The following is a 19,941-nucleotide window of genomic DNA, read 5'->3' as shown; positions in this document are numbered from 1 at the left end:
CTTTATTTTATTGTCATCTGCTAAAGATGACTGCTGTGTTTACCATATCGTATATCTTGGTAAACACAACCGTAAACAGTTTGAAAGTGACAATAAAATTATATGAATTCTGAGGAAAAAATTAAAACCCATTTAAACTTTAAACCATTAAACATTACAGCTTCATTGCATAATAGCTTTTTGACATCAATTAGTAAAATGAAGGAGTACTGGCTAGTAGATTTCAATTTCTGAAATTTTTAGCAGAATTTTTTGAACTTTCAGTGATAATACACACACAAAAGCTGAAATTTACTTTTTTTTATGAATCCGAATATTCCAGCCTTATTTTAAATACATCATATTTATTGGATAAATTCTGAAAATACTGAAATTTAAATATTAACAACATAAAAATTTTTGAAATGATATTTAAGTTCAACTAAAACTGGCATAAAATTATATAATTATTGCATTTATCTACATGATGCTGACATTTTATCAAGGAAATTATAAACATTATTATTTTATCGCTATTAGAATAAGGAAACGTTATATGAGTTTTTTCAATATCACTATGGTTATCATCGAAAAGTTCCGACCATAGTTTCTGAAGTTATTGCTAATAAGCATTATAATTTCAAATGGAAAAATATCTATATAAGCCATTACTTTTGATATTATTTTGCAGTATAAATGCACGACAAAAATTAATTTTTTTAGATATTTTTAAAAGTTTATTAAGATCTGTTGATTTTGCACACATTTTTATTTTCAGAAGCTAAAATAATAAAAACGCCTGTTAAGTTCAGCTTCAGTTTATAAGTTGAAACGGGAATCAATTTAATAATAACTAAAGAATATTTGTGTATTTGTTTAACAAATAGCTCCTGTAAGAAAATACACAACAGAAGAAAATGTTAGACATAAAAATGGTTTTTTTTACTTTATTTCGCGAATACGCGTACAAACATTGTTACATACTTAAAAAATAAAGCATTTCAACAGAATAGAGTATCCTGTTAATTATTTATTAATGAAATACTAGCAAATCGTTTCTGACATAATAAAATATATGCTTTATTTTTTTACAAATTTTCTAAACAAGTGTATAAAAGATCAACTAGATAACAAGGTGTATAGATCTGTATAGCAAATATTTACAGAAAGAAAAAACATGCAAACAGAATAAAGCAATTTGTTTTATATTCCTAAAAAAAACAACAATAACTTGGCCTGCAATAGAATTTCTTGTATGTGAGTATTATAGTCCTGTATAAAATGTATGCATAGAATTGTATCTATCAGTTCATAGTGAAATATGAAAATTCTAACTTTGCTTTCAACGAATAGTAATTGGGTGGCATTTTTCCAGCTCAAGTTCATTTTTTATAATCTTTCTTTACAGCCACCTAGTAACACATTGTATTATCACAGGTTAAAAAAAAAAAGATAGTATGCTTCATTATCACCTAATGATCACTTTAATAGTCCATACCACCACTGAAATAAATATTTATGAGGCAGATTTATGAATTCCTTCTTTTTTATATTCTCGTATTTGCTCGGAACAATTTCCCATGATTGTCAATGCACTTATTCAATCGTGGAACAAAATAATACTTTCATTATAAAAACTTGATGAAGCCGGGAATGCAAATTATCCCAGAATACTTTATTAAAGAGTTAATTCACTTATCTAAAATTCACTTGCTAAACTAAAAGTAGATACAAAATTAATTAGATAAAAAAACCCTTTTTTTTTATCATTTCACAAATGAAATCACATTGAACAAAGAATTCATACAATTTCATTTTTCTAAAAGCATGAAACATCATCTTTAAAAAATACAATATTTAGTTAGCTTCAAAGCAGTTCGTAAATATTGACGTGAAATCACTCACTTCTCAATTAACTGGGAAATCGCCAAATGTGCCAAGTACTGCAACTTTACTCTATGAAATTGGCTAGAAATGGAATATTTCCTGATTTAAGGTTACAATATTGGCACTTTATTTCGGCTGCTGCGGTGCTAACGAAAAATTGCCAAAAAAAGCTGAATGTCAGTGGTTTGGAATGTTTTAAATGTTCAATAATTTGTACATGAAAAATTTTCGCATTCCTACCTTTGATTAAAAAAAAACAAAACTACACATGCAATCCTTATTTTATGGCACATTAAATTAAAATGTACATAACAAACGTAACGCACAAAATGAAACATTATAAAAAAGAAAAGCTCACAATGATAATCGGAAAGTTCATTTTAGTATTCGGGTGACGTATCCGATTATCGAGATGCTTGCCTATTTTAATAGAGAGGGGGAAAATTCAAAACTTTTCAGTATTCGAATTCTTTTCCAACAATTTTCTAATAGTTCCACATTCAGTTTAATAAATGCAGAATAGGATGAAAAAATATCGCAGCTTGTAAATTGATGGTTTCTTTACTTGAATTATTTGAGGAAAAGGCGACAACAATTTACAGTATCCTAGTGAACTTCTGGTAACATCTTTGGTCAAAAAATGGTCCCTTGGAAGCAAAAGAGAAAACTTTCAAAGACTCCTCACTTAAATATCACAGAGTGAAAAGCTAGGTTCAAAGTCTCTTTGAAGAGTATCAAAAGCAATCTGTTCCTCTGAATTCTGAATACATCCACCTCTTTGCATCTGTAAAAAATGAGAGAAATTTGTTAGCAAACACAATGTTAATGAAGATCATTACACAATTTTCTACTAAAGGTCAGTAAACTGTTCTGACTATGATTAAGTTTAAGATTTGGCAAAGTCTGAAATTTCAATGACAATTATTTATTAGTTCCAGAATTTAATGCGATAGTGTCCAAGTAAGAATGACATCTGTGACATAAAAGAGTCAGCAGATACTTAGAGAGAATTTTTGTAATAGCATTGTAATGACTATTACAAAAATGTCTATTTCTATTTCTTAAAAAAGACATAACTCAAACAAAACGCAGCACTCAGACTTTTATTAAAATTATCCATTCAATCAAAGCAAAAGCACAACCATCATTCTCCCTCCTCCGCCAAGCTCTTCTAATTATATCATATATATATAAAAAAAAAAAAAAATAACCCTCAATGGTGGCTGCGAATCTCGCCAATCGTTTCCGCAAACGTCGCCAATTTCGGCCAAGAATCACAAGCATATTCATGCTAATGTACAGTTGCAATCTTCTGATATGTGAATAATGATGTTTATTCAGCGATGTTTCCCCTTGTTCCAAAATACAATAGGGTATATTTGCAGCGATAATGACTCATTTCTTATGGTAAGCTTCCCATAGATAAAATTTGCATACATCTAAATATAGAATGCCCATGAATTATCTTTGAAACGTTAGATATTATTAACTTTCAAAGATTCTTGCTTCATGAGCATATTTCGTTTCCGAATCTTGCTTGTAATACAAAACACTCGTTAATAAAACAATTTTTTCCATAAGAATTCATGCAAAAAATGAGGCAGTGTGTTTCTTTCCAAAAAAAAAAAAAAAAAAAAAACCCTCATATTTATAATAATATAGTTTATTATTTATAATATGTGCTGCTTTTCTAAGAAAATTGTCTTTGGCGAAAAATCATCTTTGGCATCAAAATTTGGCGAAAATGAGACACAGTATTATCGTTAAATGTTTGTAGTCTTGCCATTGCCTTGTCTGGTGAATGCTTCTCAACATAAGATGCAATAATTTCCCATGGTTTAATCTCATTTATTTATTTATCTGAAGATTGTTGCATCGATTATTTCTTATACAAATCTCTGCAATTTTTTTTTGTTATGACACAGAATGCATCTTCATAAGTTATTCGGTGATTCTTGCTAAGTTCTTTCATCAGCTCATCGATGTTGTTCCTATCCATAGAAAAAAACTCCCGTCGATTAAGGCTCCACAAACACTTGCTCAAACCCCTCGTAGTCGCGTTCGACAACGCTAACTGGCGAAAACTCCTGTGTAGATATAAGAGTTCTCTTCAAGCAAGCGCTAGACACAGGCTTACAGGCCAGTCCAGCATGCGACGTCACAATTCCTCTGCACTACTCGTTCTACGAGATTTGACTGTATAATAGATAATAACACTTACTACGGTTTCCCACATACTACAGAATAGCTTATTAAATTAAAGTCCCCCCCCCAAACATGCAGATTTTTGACGAGGAATGTAGACATTACAAAAGACTTGAAAAAGTGTTATGTGTAGTCTGCTGGTATAGAGATTAAAGTTCGATATCCAAATGCAAAGAAATTTTCGGACCCAGTGTGGAAGGGAACCACATGCCCAATTAACTTTATTTTGGTTTAATAAACGGATCAGAGATTACAGGACATGCAGACACGCCTTTCACTGCATTTATACATGTCAACATGAAGGTGCTTGAGAATATATAGAAAGTAATTGAATACCGACTGGACGTTATCATATTATTAGAATTCACACATTGTTGTACATGAGTGATGAAACAAAACTTAACGAGTAGCTTTGTCACGCATTGAAAACCGTTTATTATATCTAATTTAAGCTTAAAATTATTAAAGTTTAAAGTTGTAAAGATAATTTATGGACATTCAATATTTCTCAAGTGCTGGTAACATAGCCTTTGAACATTTTAAAAAAACTTCAAATTCAGTCTAATAATAAATCGCATTTATTTCCGTTAACCAGTTTCACTGATATAGAAAATATTCCGGCATGCAATATTTAACCAAAAGCCATACTTACGAATTATCAGCATTCATCACAGCTCCCTGATAATCGATTAGAATCGCCCTGAGCTTGAGACGAAGTGGACTGCGCTTCTGCAGACTCGCTCCTCCTGAAGGACCCGAGACTGGTGACCTCAGTGGCCGCACCGCAGTAACTGACCGCCCTGGATGAAACGGACATCAGGCGTCGGTATTCGTAGTAGTCTCTGGCACTGCACAGAGGAGTCTCCACCTCGTATGTACTATTGAATTTCCTGCAAGTAGGAAGAGGAAAAAATACGAATGTTAGAGATAATATCAAAGACAACTAGCATGAAGGATTATAAATAATGATGCTGGAAAAAATGTGAGAAACATTCAGTTAGAAGAGTATGATCCCACCCATTGCTCATTGCTTGAATGTTGGGCATATGCTAAGCACTGCCCATTGCTTGAATGTTGGGCATATGTTAAGCGTTGTTGGGAATGATTTTTGGGCACTTTTCATCAGCAATCAAACTGCACACCGAAGACCCCGTGTACAGCAGTTGCACATGGCGAAACGCAAACATCTTGACGAGTAAAGGATGATCTGGCAAATAATCGAAAATCAGATTTCGTACTATGTTTAGCACGACTGCAATTGAGTAACGAAAATGCACCTATTTTTTGCTGACATATAGAATAATACATAACTATCATAACAGGATATTCAAGAAAGTCCCAATGACCTGACAATGTCAATAAGGAATGTAGTTGTTAGCTGCAATTATATGGGCAACTGTGTGGGCCGTAGGGATTGCGCATTAAAAATCCAAAATTTGAGCCAGGTTTTGAGAAATGAGTTTAAGATGCCTTTCTTTACAATGGATTTATATATGTTTCTATAAAAATCGTTTTTTAAAATACAAGGGATATAGAAACTAAAAAACACTCCAAATTTCACCCTTAATCTACACATAATTGTGACGTATAAAATACACAAATCAATTTGCATCACAAATTATATAAAATCTATCTGTCACACAAATCTTAAAATTATGATGATTATGTAATTAACAGTTGTTAATATAACTATACTTCAAAAATTATTTTAATCAACCACTTCACCAAAATGGATTGCTACAGTAAAGCTTCAAAACGAAATTGCTTTCTTATTTCAGTAAAAGAAGCACAAGATTCAGAGTTTCAGAAGTGGCATGACAACAGTGCGATATCAATGGAGAATATTTTAATCATACAACATATCATCATCTTTTCCAAACAATATACATATGAACAGAATGGCTGATGAAAATTAAAGCGAACTAGCAAGAATTTATCACCCAAAATGAATATAAAGAAACTCTTATAGAAGAATTATTGCGCACAATTATAATAATAAAAAAAGTATAAAAATCAAATGTGGTTAAATTGAGGTTTGCAGCAGCAAGATAGCTAGCTGGCTTTACCTCTTAAAGATCCAGGAAGAAAGTAGTTTCGAAGAAACCTCTGCAAAGAGAAATATTTATAAATAATAAAGAAATTTAAAATTAATAACTATCGCAAAACTTATCTGGGGGCTCTTACTAATATAATATTTACATTATCTATACTTATAATAAAGCTCAATGTGTGTGCGTGTGCGTGTGTGTGTGTGTGTGTGTGTGTGTGTGTGTGTGTGTGTGTGTGTGTGTGTGTGTGTGTGTGTGTGTGTGTGTGTTGGCGCTCTACAGGCCAGACCATTCAACCTACAGCTACCAAATTTGGCGCGTGTATACCTTGGAGGCCGGGAATGTGCACCTGGGGGTTATTTTTTAGAATTTTTAATTAGAATTTTATTTATTTAAAAATTAAGCGAAATTGTGGCGTGTTTCTGCTATAACTTCCGAAAATATTACCGCACAAAAAAGATTTTTACATCAAGTTAAAGATCAAAAATTTATCTTTTAAATGATACCAATGTTTTAACTTTAAAGTTAAATTTCTATTTTTAATGAATTTTTAAATAAATATTTTAACTCTATTTTTCAACAATTTTTTTCATACAAAAAAAAAATAAAATTTAAGCTGCACGAGCACGTTTCGCATTCATGGGAAAAAATTAGCTTTTTTCAAAGTGTTGCTATCACATTGATTAAAGCTCCAATTAAAAATAAATTAAATCTTTTTGGAAATGAAATCTGCAAAAATATAATTTTCGGCACGTGTCTGTAGGAAATGAAACAAATATGAAATATTATTTTTTCTAAAAAATAAATTCAAGAAAAATTATTTTATGATCTTTTACACTCTCTATATTATTAATCCAATAAATCGGTTTTATTTTAAGGCAAGTGTTGTTTAATATGAACAGGATATCCATTCAAATCAGGGCCACACAGCTAATTTGTAAACCTTTAGGAAGACACAGATCTGCTAAAATGATCTAAATGGAAAATGATTATATTTTATCTAACTTGATTCAATAAATGCTCTAATAAATAACGAATTTTTGATTTTACATAAAGCATCTGCTGTGGAAATCACGATTAACAAAATGTTCTTGAAACACTAATATTTTAAATAAAAAGAGTTAATTTTAAATCAACTAAATCAATCACTTAAACTGACTGATTTATGAAAATTTAAATATCACTATTCAATAAAAAAAGGATAATTTTAGATTTTTCATCGATCGTTTCAAAGAAAATACACCAATCAGTTCGCAGGTTTCTCAAGATTAATTGGCCTAAAATTATGAAAATGTTGTGTTTTTCTAAATTTTTAACATTCAAAACTTCATAAATAAGTCTTAGTTGATCGTGGAAAATAGAAAAATTCATTCATTTATTTAAAATTTGGTGTGTCCAGAATATTTCTCAGAATATGATATCTTACTGCATTAAATTTAGACTTCATAATTTTTGAAATATATTTATAGGCCGGAACAAAAATATTATTATTGATTTCATTTCAATCCTCTTGAGAGCAAAACTAAAAACTGAATTTTATGCTGAATCTGAGAAATTTTTGTTGAATTATTCTTTGAGATATTACATAAATTATGAAAAATATTTTGTAGTTCACATAAGACTTATATACTCGAGCGATTCTGTTTGCAATACTCATATTCAATAATAATAATAATAAATAAATAACAATAAAGATGATAAATAAAATAAAACGCTTGGTTTTATTAAAAAATATCTTTATATTAATTGCTATTTCATCATTTCCACTTTAAATTAAAGTTGAAGTTTTACTGGAAATGACAACAAATTAGCAAAATATATATAGTAAATTGAACGAAACGATCTAAACAACAGTATAAGTTTGGTATGACTATCAAAATTTGAAGATTAAAAATGCTTTGTTTGAGAATCTATTAAGAGATCAGTTACTTAAAATATTTAATTGAAAATTGTAGCGAGCGGTAATACTGGCGAACCGGCTGGTCGCCAAAGGCGGCTAGTACAATAATAAAACGTAAATATAAACTTGCCTTGTTATTAAAGTATTTAGACCCACTTAAAAATGTATTTGAATAGCAATTTTAAAATTCCCGCTGTTGGAGAATTAAAATAAAAGAAAATAGTTTGAAGCATAAGTAAATATATTTTGGAATGAAATTTTATACAAATGTTCAGTTTCCGAATATAGATTCAGTACTTCAAAAACAAACAACCTGTCTTACCTGTAATCCACCAGGAATTCCCCAGTGTTTTTCTGGTAGGTGACCATCTGTTCGAAGCGATGGCCCCACAAAATCTCGCTGGGTACAAAGGAAGTGCGAGTCTGGATGGCTTGCCCCGTGGATTCGATGGTCCCTTCCAAGGCCACCACAAGTTCGTAAGAGTCGGTTAATATATCCTGAGCTGACATACTGTAGAAAGGACTGTTTTCGTTGATTTCGTGGACAATTGTTGCGGGCCAGATGAGAAAGACTCGGTCACCAGCATCGTCGAATTTAACCTATCAACATAATAAAGAAAATAAGCGTTTTTTGTAAAATCTAAAATTCTTAAACATATTTGTGTGGAAGTTCAAACATTAATGTTGCACAATCCTGCATTAATTCTGAAGTGAGATGAAACTTGACTTTAATTGCACAAAATATCAAACCTACGTACTATGTCAGGCATGCTTGAATGCTGCAGACTGGACTCCGTGACTATTCATTTCTATTTTGTCGTATACGAAGTATAGAGAATGTATTGTAATCGTCGCCAAAATCTCGAGTTCGAATTTTTTGAATCTCCACATTTCAGATCTCCCAAAGTTCGAAAAACGAATATTTGGTAAAATGTCCGTCTGTATGTCTGTGACAAAGATAACTCTAAAACTCTTTTAGTAAACGAATGATATTTGGTATACAGTCTTTGCACAGAATTTGTAGATTTCTATCAAGTTTGTCTGTCCCACTATTCGAATATAAGTTAACATGGTAGCTACAAAACGGAGAGAGAGCTAGATAAATAAAATTCGGCACTCAGATTTAACATCGATTGCCAGTCAAATTTTGGACCAAATCCAACAAGTAGTTGACCATCTGTTTGCCTGTATTTCTGAAACATGTAAACGCAATATTTCAAAAATGGAATGACTTTAATATATTAAATTTTGTATGTAATTTTGCCAGTACAAAATTAGTTTTGTGTCACATTTTTGTTTCAATCGGTTGGGAAAAACGTGTCTAAAACACAAATTCAATTTTCGGGATTAATCGCCAAGAAACTCGCCAAATATCACACGATAGATTCAGTAAGAATGCTAAATTCACGCCAAAGGTTCGTATTGCGTGACTATTGTACAACATTGCTAAATGAGGCGTTCTCTGAGATAACACCTTTATTAAAGAATATGCGAGAAAGTTTTGGGGTGATCACTTCCGCTGGTTCAGATAACGTGTTTAAAATTATAATGAATAAAATAGCATGTCTTCTTTGTTTAAAAGCATGCTATTTTATTGATTCAAATAATTTGACCATTTGATAGGAGTTGTATATCTATCATAAGAATAAATGAAAACGCATGTTGCAATGGAGCAATCGCGCCAAATACAGGGTTCAATCAATTTTCTTAAATATTTTCGTTGATACAAATAACATAAATTAATATTATTAAGAAAAAAAATACAATTTTAAACTTTGTATCTTTATTTTCAGATTCAATCTATTTCATGAATCTTATGATAGTCATGTTTCTCTTCCTATTCACGGACATTATAGTTCAGCTCAGACATTATAATTCGGAGCGAATTTTGTGTGCTTGCACACGCGCAACATTCTACAATATCCCATTGTAATATTAAACATTTTCCGAGTGGTAAAAGAGGAATGGGAACAATAAAAGATATAATAAAAGAAAGATAATGCGAACATTTATAGTATAGTTGTTGACATCTTGAGCACATTTTTTACTAGCATCCATAACGGAATTGTAACTAATATACAAAAAAAATTTAACACAAAACGAACAAAAACACAACTCCATTTCGGAGATAAGCTATTTTCGCAAATCAGAAAAAAAGCGCTACATTTTTCCAAAATAAATTGCATTATAAGTTTGTTTGTTTGTTTGTTTCTTATGGCACTTGCCACTGACAAGCCCGCTGTTACGAAGACAGCGATTTAAGCCTGAGGGGGAACGTCTCTTATTTTTTATAGCAGCGCCAACTAGGGCCAAGAGTACGACTTTGCCACTCACGCATCATTCATTCGCTTGCACAACCCCTTTTTACAGGAGGGCACATTCACACATCTCACAGATAGAACAACAGAAGAACAACCATGCCCAAACCGGGACTCGAACCCGGGACGCCCAGATCACGGGGAAGACGCGCTACCCCTATGCCAGGACGCCGGCGCATTATAAGTGATTCATTGTTATAAATGACCAATTTTGCACGGAATACTACAGACGGCATGTAAAGTTTTTAATAATGAATTCGAAATCATAAAAAGGTGGATGATTCTTGTTTGCATAATTACGTCCAATTTATAGTTTTAGCTGATTTTGATTATGATATAGATTAGCCGACATCACATAAACATCGAAACTAAGAAGCTTTCAGTTTATTTTCTCCACTGCAAATATTTTTTTAGACGCGATTTACTTCTTCGTACTGTGTAGAAACAGTAGCAGCTGAACTCATTTTGTTTTGGGACATATATCATGATTCATACGATACCTTGCTCGAATAACAAATAGTTATATATCGATCAGTGCGTATCTCTATGTGCAGTATATCACAGTATGTACAATGGTTTTGTACAAAATTAATATAAATTAAACTTTGATTTTTTTAAAAATCAAGGTTTAGACAATGCAGATCCGAAATATTGTTTTGAATTACCACTCGCCAAACATAGTCTCACCTAGCAAATCGGGACTAAAATTTGTGTTTAAATTGAATTTGTGGAAAAAAACAATAAATATGCTTCAGACTTTTTACACATTTTAACTTATAGTTTTAACTACTGAACTCGATCAGTGTGTGCTTTTTATTAATAACACTTAGGTATACATCAAAAAACGACATTGCTTCCAACAAAATGTGGTTGATTTTATTATATTTTTGTAAGCTGAAATGTTCTTTAAGTAGTACGCATTTGCCACAAATATATCCGAGAATTATTTTAATAAAAACAGTCTTTAAAACACATTTTTTTTTAACTTTACTAATAAAGTAAATTTTTATTTCAATTATTTTCCATTTTTTAAATATATAACCATCTGTAATATGTAACCTGCTATTATAAATAACATGGAATCTTGAAATAATTTTTTTCTCACATTAACCGGCAAATGGCGGCACATACATGATATAAGAATTTAATTAATTCTCTCTATCAATATAATTAAGTTGCAAAAAGATTAAAATAATGTATTGTTACTAAGAAAAAATAAATGTATAAAGCTTCAAATCTTTTTAAAATTTTGTAATTTAATCAATAATTTTTTTACAAAAGTAAAGAAATGACATTTTTATAAACATGAAACAAATTAAATATAAGTATATGCAAAATTCTTTGAACCTGCTTTTTTATTTGAATGGTTAATATTTAGTTTATACTTAGCTACATGCCGACTATTTTAGAAGGGAATCTTAACATTTGAACTGATGCCAGATAAAAAGGACAACATCTGGGCCGTCATTCCATTTCAAAATGTAACAGCATGTCAGCCGACGGATGTTTGGCAATATATATTGTGCACCAGTCTCAAGGTCTGGAAACCGTGACTCTCCAGTTCCAAAGTTAAGATGTTGCCACAAGACCACGCAGCATAATTATTGTTACTTTACCTTTACTGTTATTTACAATTTGTTATTTAAAAAAAAAAAACACTTGTTTTCAACAGCCTTTTTATAAATAATTTTCAATTAATCAACACTATAAACTATTTAAGAACGAAGCTTTTAGTCGTTCACCTCAAATAGTTAAATAATCAAGTCAGGAAAAAAAGAGAATCGATGTCTCTTTTGCCTGATTTTACCGGAAATAAAAAAGAATTTGGAGTCTTGTTTAATATTTCAAGTAATGAAAAAAAATGTTTTGCATTTTTCATTAGTTGATTCAAATTTCAAACTTAAAAATAAACCAAGTTTATTTTTAACTTGGAATACTTTATAAATCAATTCAAAGTGTAAATATATCTTCTATAAGAATAGTTTATCATCCGTATTTTTATATCGATATAGTTCAATTTACATTCGATTTACAAACAACATTCGATTTCAATAATATTTCATACTCTTATCAATATAGCATTGAGAAATTCATAATTCAACTGAACTTGACTTTGTAACAATTGAAAATATCAAAAAAATTTCGATACCTATCAATTTCATCTTTCTCTCTACTTAGAGCTGCGATTTGAACATTAAATTCTCATTATTAATGTTCATATATATTTGTGTTTTGATATTTTAATAATATTTTCTTTTATTATCATATTTTGTGTATTGTTATTATTTCATATTACACTATTGTATCTGGCAACCAATTTTATTTCTAATGCCATTGAATTTATCTCGTTGTGAATGGCAACGTTGTTGTAATGAGAATTTTATATCATGACCGCACTGTACTAGAGGCATACTTATCTTCTGGCATCCTGTTGATTCGCAGTAGAGTTTGTTTTATGAAAGTTCATATAGATTTTTCCTATTTAGGAATGTCTCACCTGAGGAATCAAATAGTCCGTTTGAATTCAAAGACAAAAGTTTTGCACACACATTACAGTTTGTTTTCACATTTAAGACCAGTACGACACATAAATAAAAACTGAAAAACATGTTTGCAGCTCAGTGCGATCATAGTTATAGAATTCTTATCACACCAACGTTGCCATTCACAAACAAACAAATTCAATGGCATTAGAAATAAAACTAGTTGCCAGATACAATAGTATATATGAAATAAAAACAAAATACTATGGGACAATTCAGAAGATGTATTAAAAGAAAATATTATTAAAATATAAATATATCCAAACAATTAGGTTTGATAGAAAGCAGTTTAAACCTAAATAATCCTTTCACTATAAACAATCGCTCACCTGCGTTTCAAAGCAGGTGATAAAATACGTCAGTTGCTATTTTCAAATCTGTCTAAGCTTAATAAAATAGATATTGGAGAAATGAGCATTGGCACAGCAGTTAAGATCTCATTTACGTTCCACTGGCAGACAGATATAGAATTCTCTCCTTTTATTGAAAATTGGTAACTTTTTTTTTTTATGTTTAAACACTCATGATATTGTCTATTTAATTAAAAAAGTAATGATTGAAGTGGTAGTCTATTTATTGACAATTCTGGTAACTGTAATAAATTATTCTCTAAAAATTTTCGAGAACTTCAGCCATCTTCTGAAAAACAAAACCAAGAAATATATTCAAAAGAAAGAAATTCATTCATGAAAATAAAAAGCCAAAGGTTATCAGTCTAGTGCAGTCTAGTCGAAGTTGGTTACTTCGGGAATCAAATTGAGGAGCAATATATTTCTAGGGACAATATGTCTTCATTTATGCTGCTTTTTTAAAAGGAAATATCAAGAGGAGATAAAATATAATGCATTCAATTTATTCTCATTAAACCACTGAAGACAACAGGAGCGAAAAGAAATCGCATGCCCCAGACGCCATTTGTCCTCGCTACGCCACTGTTTCAATGCACAATTCATAATCTCTTGTGATTAAAATTTGGATCATAACTTTCCAGTTATCGACTTTTAACTTTTTTTAAAATAATATAATTTTACAAAAAAAAAAAAAAAAAAAAATCCTTTCAACAAGTTTGAAGCAAAGGTAGGTTCCGTTACATTTGAGTTACTATCTGACAACATAAATTGTTTATGTTAGAAGCAGTCCAAATTAGAGCGTGAAAATCACTTTTCAGCCCCTAACATCTCAGTTATCGAAAAATTTGAAATACGAAAGTCATTTGTCTTAAAGAGGCGCTAATTTGACTAATTGGATTTATTTTTCTCTTTTCAAAATTAAGAATGTTATAGCGAAATGAAAATTTCCACCCTCTTAGAGCAAGATGGGCCATTTACGAACTCGTTCGAGATTTTTACATTTCTAACAACATATTCTGAGGCAGTTAAAATCCAAACAAAATTACTCTAGTTATTACTCTGTGCACAACATGGTCAAAGCGTTATACGCAGATTATATGTAAACTTTTGAACGAAGGATGGGTTTGGATTCTAGGAACCATAATCGGTGAAGAATTGAAAATTTTTTCCCGAAGTCTTGTCATGAGAATTATTGAAATAAGTAGTCTTCCTAAAGGATCTACCTAAAAAAACTATTCAACTTACATCAATCTGCGTATGATAGTAAGGTATGACTTCTCCTTCCAGAGTCACTTTCCTCCGGATCACTTGTGCGCTGATCATGGCACCGATGATGTGGGATTTGCGCATGTCTCCCACTCTCCACATGATGCACAGCTTGCCGTCCCGCATGCACACCACGGCGTAGCGACTGAACATGAGAGTTTGGCTGCGTTTCTTGGGTCTGGCGATCTTGGCGAACACCATGCCTGCCACGAGGCACTGGATCATTACACCAGTCACCGATTGGACGCACATCATGAACACGCCCTCCGGACACTCTTCGGTGGTGTAGCGGTAGCCATAGCTGTAAAACGAAAAATATGCAAGTGTTAAACAGAAGATGAAGAAAATGTTCAGGTTTATAAAATTGCAGATGAATCTTTGCTTTTACTTATTTGCCCACATAGGCCCAGTCTATCCAGAGGATGCTTGGCACTGATTGGGGCGGCGTGGAATTTGAATTTATAAACACGATTGCAAGCATCACGTTATATCAGCCCTGTATCAAAAGACACACAAAAAAGCAACACAGTAAAATGCAAACAATACAAATGACACAAGTGTTCAAATAATAAGTATCAATTCTTGTGACTTTATCAAATCAAAATAAACATCTCAAACGTTTAATTTAAAATCAAATACACAAAATATTAATCAAATTACAGCGAATTAGATCATGTAGAATGTGAAATTCACAAACTGAAAAATAAATCAAAATCCTGAAAAATATGGAAAGGTAAAAAAAGATGCTCCCCTTGGAGCTCTTATAATCAGAAATTTCATTGCATATGCTCCCAGAAATATTCATTTGATTTCACCAGATTACTTTAGTTGTTGATTTTGTCTACAGTAAGGTCTGAAAAAGGTCAAAAGGTTGAATATCAAGGTCAACTTAAATGTGAATTTTTAAATAAATCACAGTTAAAAATGGTCTGAATTGGACCGAGTTCTTATCTTTCCATAAAAGTGGTATCGGAAATATTACTGAATAAGAAAAACTGCAACTTAGAGTAGAATTTTGACTAGGAAAAAAGAAACGAACTGCATTGTTGTGCTTCTATATGACCAGAGAAAATGTGTGCTAGTTAAAATCATTTTATTAATATTTTTTTATTAAAAGAATTTACCCAAAATGAGGATTTCGAGTTTTTTTTAATTATTTATTCTAAACCCATTGATCGTGCTTTATTAATAACATCTTGTTAATGAACAAGTTGTAGAATCTGATCATATGTTAAAATATCGGAAAGTGAAATGAACAGAAATGAAATTATTAAATATTTGTGCTCATATAATTTACTGCTCACATTTTCAGGAAGCAAATCGTCAACTATAGTTTGCAGACGAATCTTTTCCAATAATATTTTTCAGACAAATAATTTGCGTATTTTTAAATCCTGAATATTTGGCGCCTATTTTACTGAGATTTGACTGAATTTTAACAAGATAAGAGTTTATAAACTGAGATAAAATCTGTGAATTGCGCCATGCGTTACACATGATAAATAAAAAAAATATTCTACATGCTTTACAAGGTTGACAATTAAGTTTAGAGTTACCTCATTTGGCATGTAAATATAGCAAGGGTTCTTGCTCTATAAGAAACGGCTTTTTAGAATTTTAATCAGATTATTTAATAGAAAAGTATTTAACATTTCTGAAACATATAATTGCACAAAAACCCTTTTTATACCAGTATAAAATTAAAAAAATAAATTTTTTAGTGATATTACTTTTATATAAGAGAATACAGTTTTTTAATAATTTTGATATATTTTTTAAACAATTTGAAAATATCTTTAAAAATATTTTAATTAATATATTTTTACTTGATAGTATATTAAAATAATGAAAAGCATTCTTTTAATAACTTTGTTTATACATATTGGTGTTACAAAGATAAAAAATTCACTCTTGTGTTCACATCCTGCTTATTATAATTGAATTTTTTTAAAAATAATATGAAAATAGACAAATTAATCCTAAAATGTTAGCGTCCTACAAGGTTTCTGACCAAAAGTTTGAATCTTCAAATTTACTTACCTAGATCATTAAAACTTAAATATGTTTGCTCTTGCTACTTTTGAAGCAATACAATAAACTAGCTCTCACGTGACACGCGTCAAATGCGGCGCGGTAATTTTGAATTCTAATACTCATCTTATAAAAAAAGAAGAAAATTGTATCACAATGCAGATTAAGACAAGTTAGATAGCATCTGCTATAACGTTTATCACATGATTTTATCATATATATTGGTATCATTGAAAATATATACTTTCCCGAATATACTTTGGGTCACATACTCTATAGAAAAATAATATTAAGCGTACGCAAAGAAAAAGCCCTATCGTGATAATATTTGCAACCTGAAAATACAATCCGTGTATAGCAAGATATATATATTCATAAACGCTTTGAATCGAAAATCGTCGGATATAGAAATACCAAATATCGATATAATCACTTTTTTAGTAGAAGGTGCTTACTAAAAAAGTAGCAGGTGTTCATTTTAAATTTAAATTAGATTTTTAATTAATAAAAGAAAAGCGAAATGTTAACATTTTTTCTTCAATATTTCCGGAATATATTACTAAACAAAAATCTCAAATAATATTTAAAACTTAAACAAAATTAACTTTTCTGTGATATCATTTTTATTTCTGTGAAATTTCCTTCTTTCATATATTTTAAAAATACGTTTAAGTAGATTTTTGCAAAACTACTGATGGTCAAATAAATATTATTAAACAATTAATTTTTCAATTTGTAATGAGAAAAATTCAGCTATATCTAACATGATGAAGTTTCTTTGTAAGTATCCTTTCTTTAAATCACGTAATGTAAAAATCATATTGAACAAAACGCAACGGTTGAGGCAATCAAGCCAGAGAAGGTAAGATAAAAGGAATGAAGACTAAAACAATTTTGGAAGTTCAAATCTCCTTTGATCATTTGACTACGAATTTTTAAAAATCTTTTCTCTCCATTTTCTAATGAAAGTGAAGAGAAAAAGATCTATATAAGTCAAATATGCTGGAAACGTTTTTTCTTCATAAATAGTTTGTAAGACAGAGTCTCGGACATGGTAGTCAAATAAAGTCTCTCCTTTCAAAGTAAAAACACCTACTTTTACCAAGAACTATTTTGAACGAAGTAAGTTTGTGATTCAGGATGTCCTAGCTCAAAAGAAAACGATAACTATAAAACCTAAATACTATTTACCTAAAATATATTTTGGATGAAATATATTACACAGTTTTAATGTGTAATGCTGAGAATTGTGTGAAATTTGGAACCAGCCTCGGGTTTGGCTGTCTGTCATACATTCCCATCCATATGAGCGCGATTACTAAAAAACGCAAAAGCTTAGATAAATAAAATTTGGTATGTAATTTTGTTACAAAAACTGTGGTTCTGTGTCAAGTTTTGGTTTCAACAGGACGGAAAAAAAAAGTGTCTAAAAATACAAATTCGGTTTTCGTCATTGCCTTATTGAAGCACAAAAAGTTCGTTTGCGGGACACTAAAAATAAAATAATGAACACTCGTGGTGTTCAAATCATTGCCCGAGGTCCGAATTTTATTGTGGGAGAGAAAGAAATAACACTTTTAATAGGAAGTTTGCAAGTAATTTTCTGGGAACCACACTCAATGGATTTGGTTAGTGATTACAGCTTTGGATGTTACTAAAAGTTAAGAAACTTCTAAACATAAATATTATCAGAGAACGAACAGCGATATCGTAAATCCACATTTGCTATAACAAGTGATCCATCATTTTGAAAACATTTTGGGGGGGGAGGAATTCGCGATCTGTCAAGTGACGATAGATATTATCATATAATAACTCTTCAACATAGAAACAATATCTAATATTTGGAAATTTGCATAATCCTTCACCGCTTATTTTTTTTTTATAACGGTTTATTTTCATTAGATTGTCAGTTACTTTGCTCCGTGTAAAAAAAAAAAAAATGTACAAAAAAAATTGAATCTTTATAAGCGTTATTCGACATTAAATATTATTTATGATATATGTAGTCAAGCCTTTCTATTATGTTAATAAAGAATAAAGTCTTTTCTTTTGGAAGCGAACTTATTCGGAATCCCAACGTCACTTTTACTAATTTATACTAGCAGAAAAAAAAAATCTAACTGTTTTAACTGTTACAAATGATAGTTTCCCGGAATAATAATAATAATAAACTAAGCATCTTCTCTCCACAAAATAATGGTAAAACAATCTCAGTTTTTCTGCCTTGCGGCTCAAAAATTTTATATATACCACTGCCGTGTACCCGGCCATGCGTTTTATACTATGTTTATGTTCTTTTAGTCCAAATGCGAGAAAGCGGGGGGAAGGGACCACGTACTCCACAAAATTTTTTTCTCTCATCTATATCTGCTATTGTTAATAATGGGAATGGGAATTCTTACTTCTAAACAATATTTAGACAGAAGATTTAAATATAATAAATAGTATAGAATAAATTCCAAGGAATGTATAAGCAACAAATGTTGCTTATACATTCGCTCACAGCAAAAGTAAAAAGTTTTAAAAATAATAAAACGAATAATTGTTGAAACCAACAAACAACACAGCAAATTCGTCTTCAGAAAGAAGAGGTAAAAGAACAGATGTTTTCCAAGCTTCAAGTTATTCTCAACGAACAGCTGATTCGTATTTTTTTTTTTAAATAACGTCATCACCATCACAGAATAAAACCATAACACTTATTTTTAGATGGATTTTAAAATAAACCATTATTCATTTTCAACAGACGATTTTATTTTATTTTTTCGGAAAGAACCGAAATATTCATCGTTACTCGCTTTATGCATTAAAATAAATAGTTTTAGCACGAAAGAGCGTCTGGGTGATTGAAAAACAAACTATTAATGCAATGTGGGTAAAAATAAGAAATTTGAAATTCAAAAAAGAATACAATGAAGATGAATCACGGAAATAAATTCATGATCTGTTATCACTTTCTTTTTATTTTTAGTACATTAAATTACTATCTTTGACTTGTTTAGTGTTCAGGCATATAAGAAAACGATTTTTGTTATTGATAATCAATTTCCTACTTCAAAACCGATTGAAACATACTTTAGTATTGTAAGTAGAAAAATGCTAACAGACTGTGAAAACTGGATCAGGTTGTGAATCGAAAGAATACACACTCTGATTCGGTTATACATTATGTATAAACCAGATTATACCGGTTATTATAAGCACCTTTTATATGATTTTCATGATGCTTGCGTCATAATGTTTTGTTTTCCCCAGTATCAGCTTTAATAGATACACATACAAGATTAAGTTAATACATTTTCTGGATAAACTTAATTATTCTGATCCATTTTCTTGATTTTTTAAAAATTTTACTTTTAAAACATAATTTGAATTTTTCTTGCAATGTATTTATTCATTTACATCTTCATG

General features: G+C 30.6%; 1 protein-coding gene across 5 annotated transcripts in view; it reads right to left on the bottom strand.

The window, feature by feature from the left end:
- Positions 1-916: 916 nt before the first annotated feature.
- Positions 917-19,941, bottom strand: part of LOC129967060 (G protein-activated inward rectifier potassium channel 3-like) — a 154,756-nt gene continuing 135,731 nt past the window's right edge. For all 5 annotated transcript variants that reach the window (XM_056081708.1, XM_056081706.1, XM_056081711.1 and 2 more), the window contains exons 3-6: positions 14,476-14,797; positions 8,342-8,619; positions 4,724-4,961; positions 917-2,650 (exon numbers count right to left, since the gene is read on the bottom strand). In XM_056081708.1, coding sequence (XP_055937683.1) covers positions 4,730-4,961; positions 8,342-8,619; positions 14,476-14,797 — 832 coding nt within the window. In that variant the 3' untranslated portion in view covers positions 917-2,650; positions 4,724-4,729. The remainder of the gene's footprint in view (positions 2,651-4,723; positions 4,962-8,341; positions 8,620-14,475; positions 14,798-19,941) is intronic.

Source organism: Argiope bruennichi, chromosome 4, assembly GCF_947563725.1.
Source record: "Argiope bruennichi chromosome 4, qqArgBrue1.1, whole genome shotgun sequence".
Lineage (NCBI taxonomy): Eukaryota > Metazoa > Arthropoda > Arachnida > Araneae > Araneidae > Argiope > Argiope bruennichi.
Note: the sequence above shows the minus strand (reverse complement) of the source record. Positions and strands in the feature narration are given on the sequence as shown.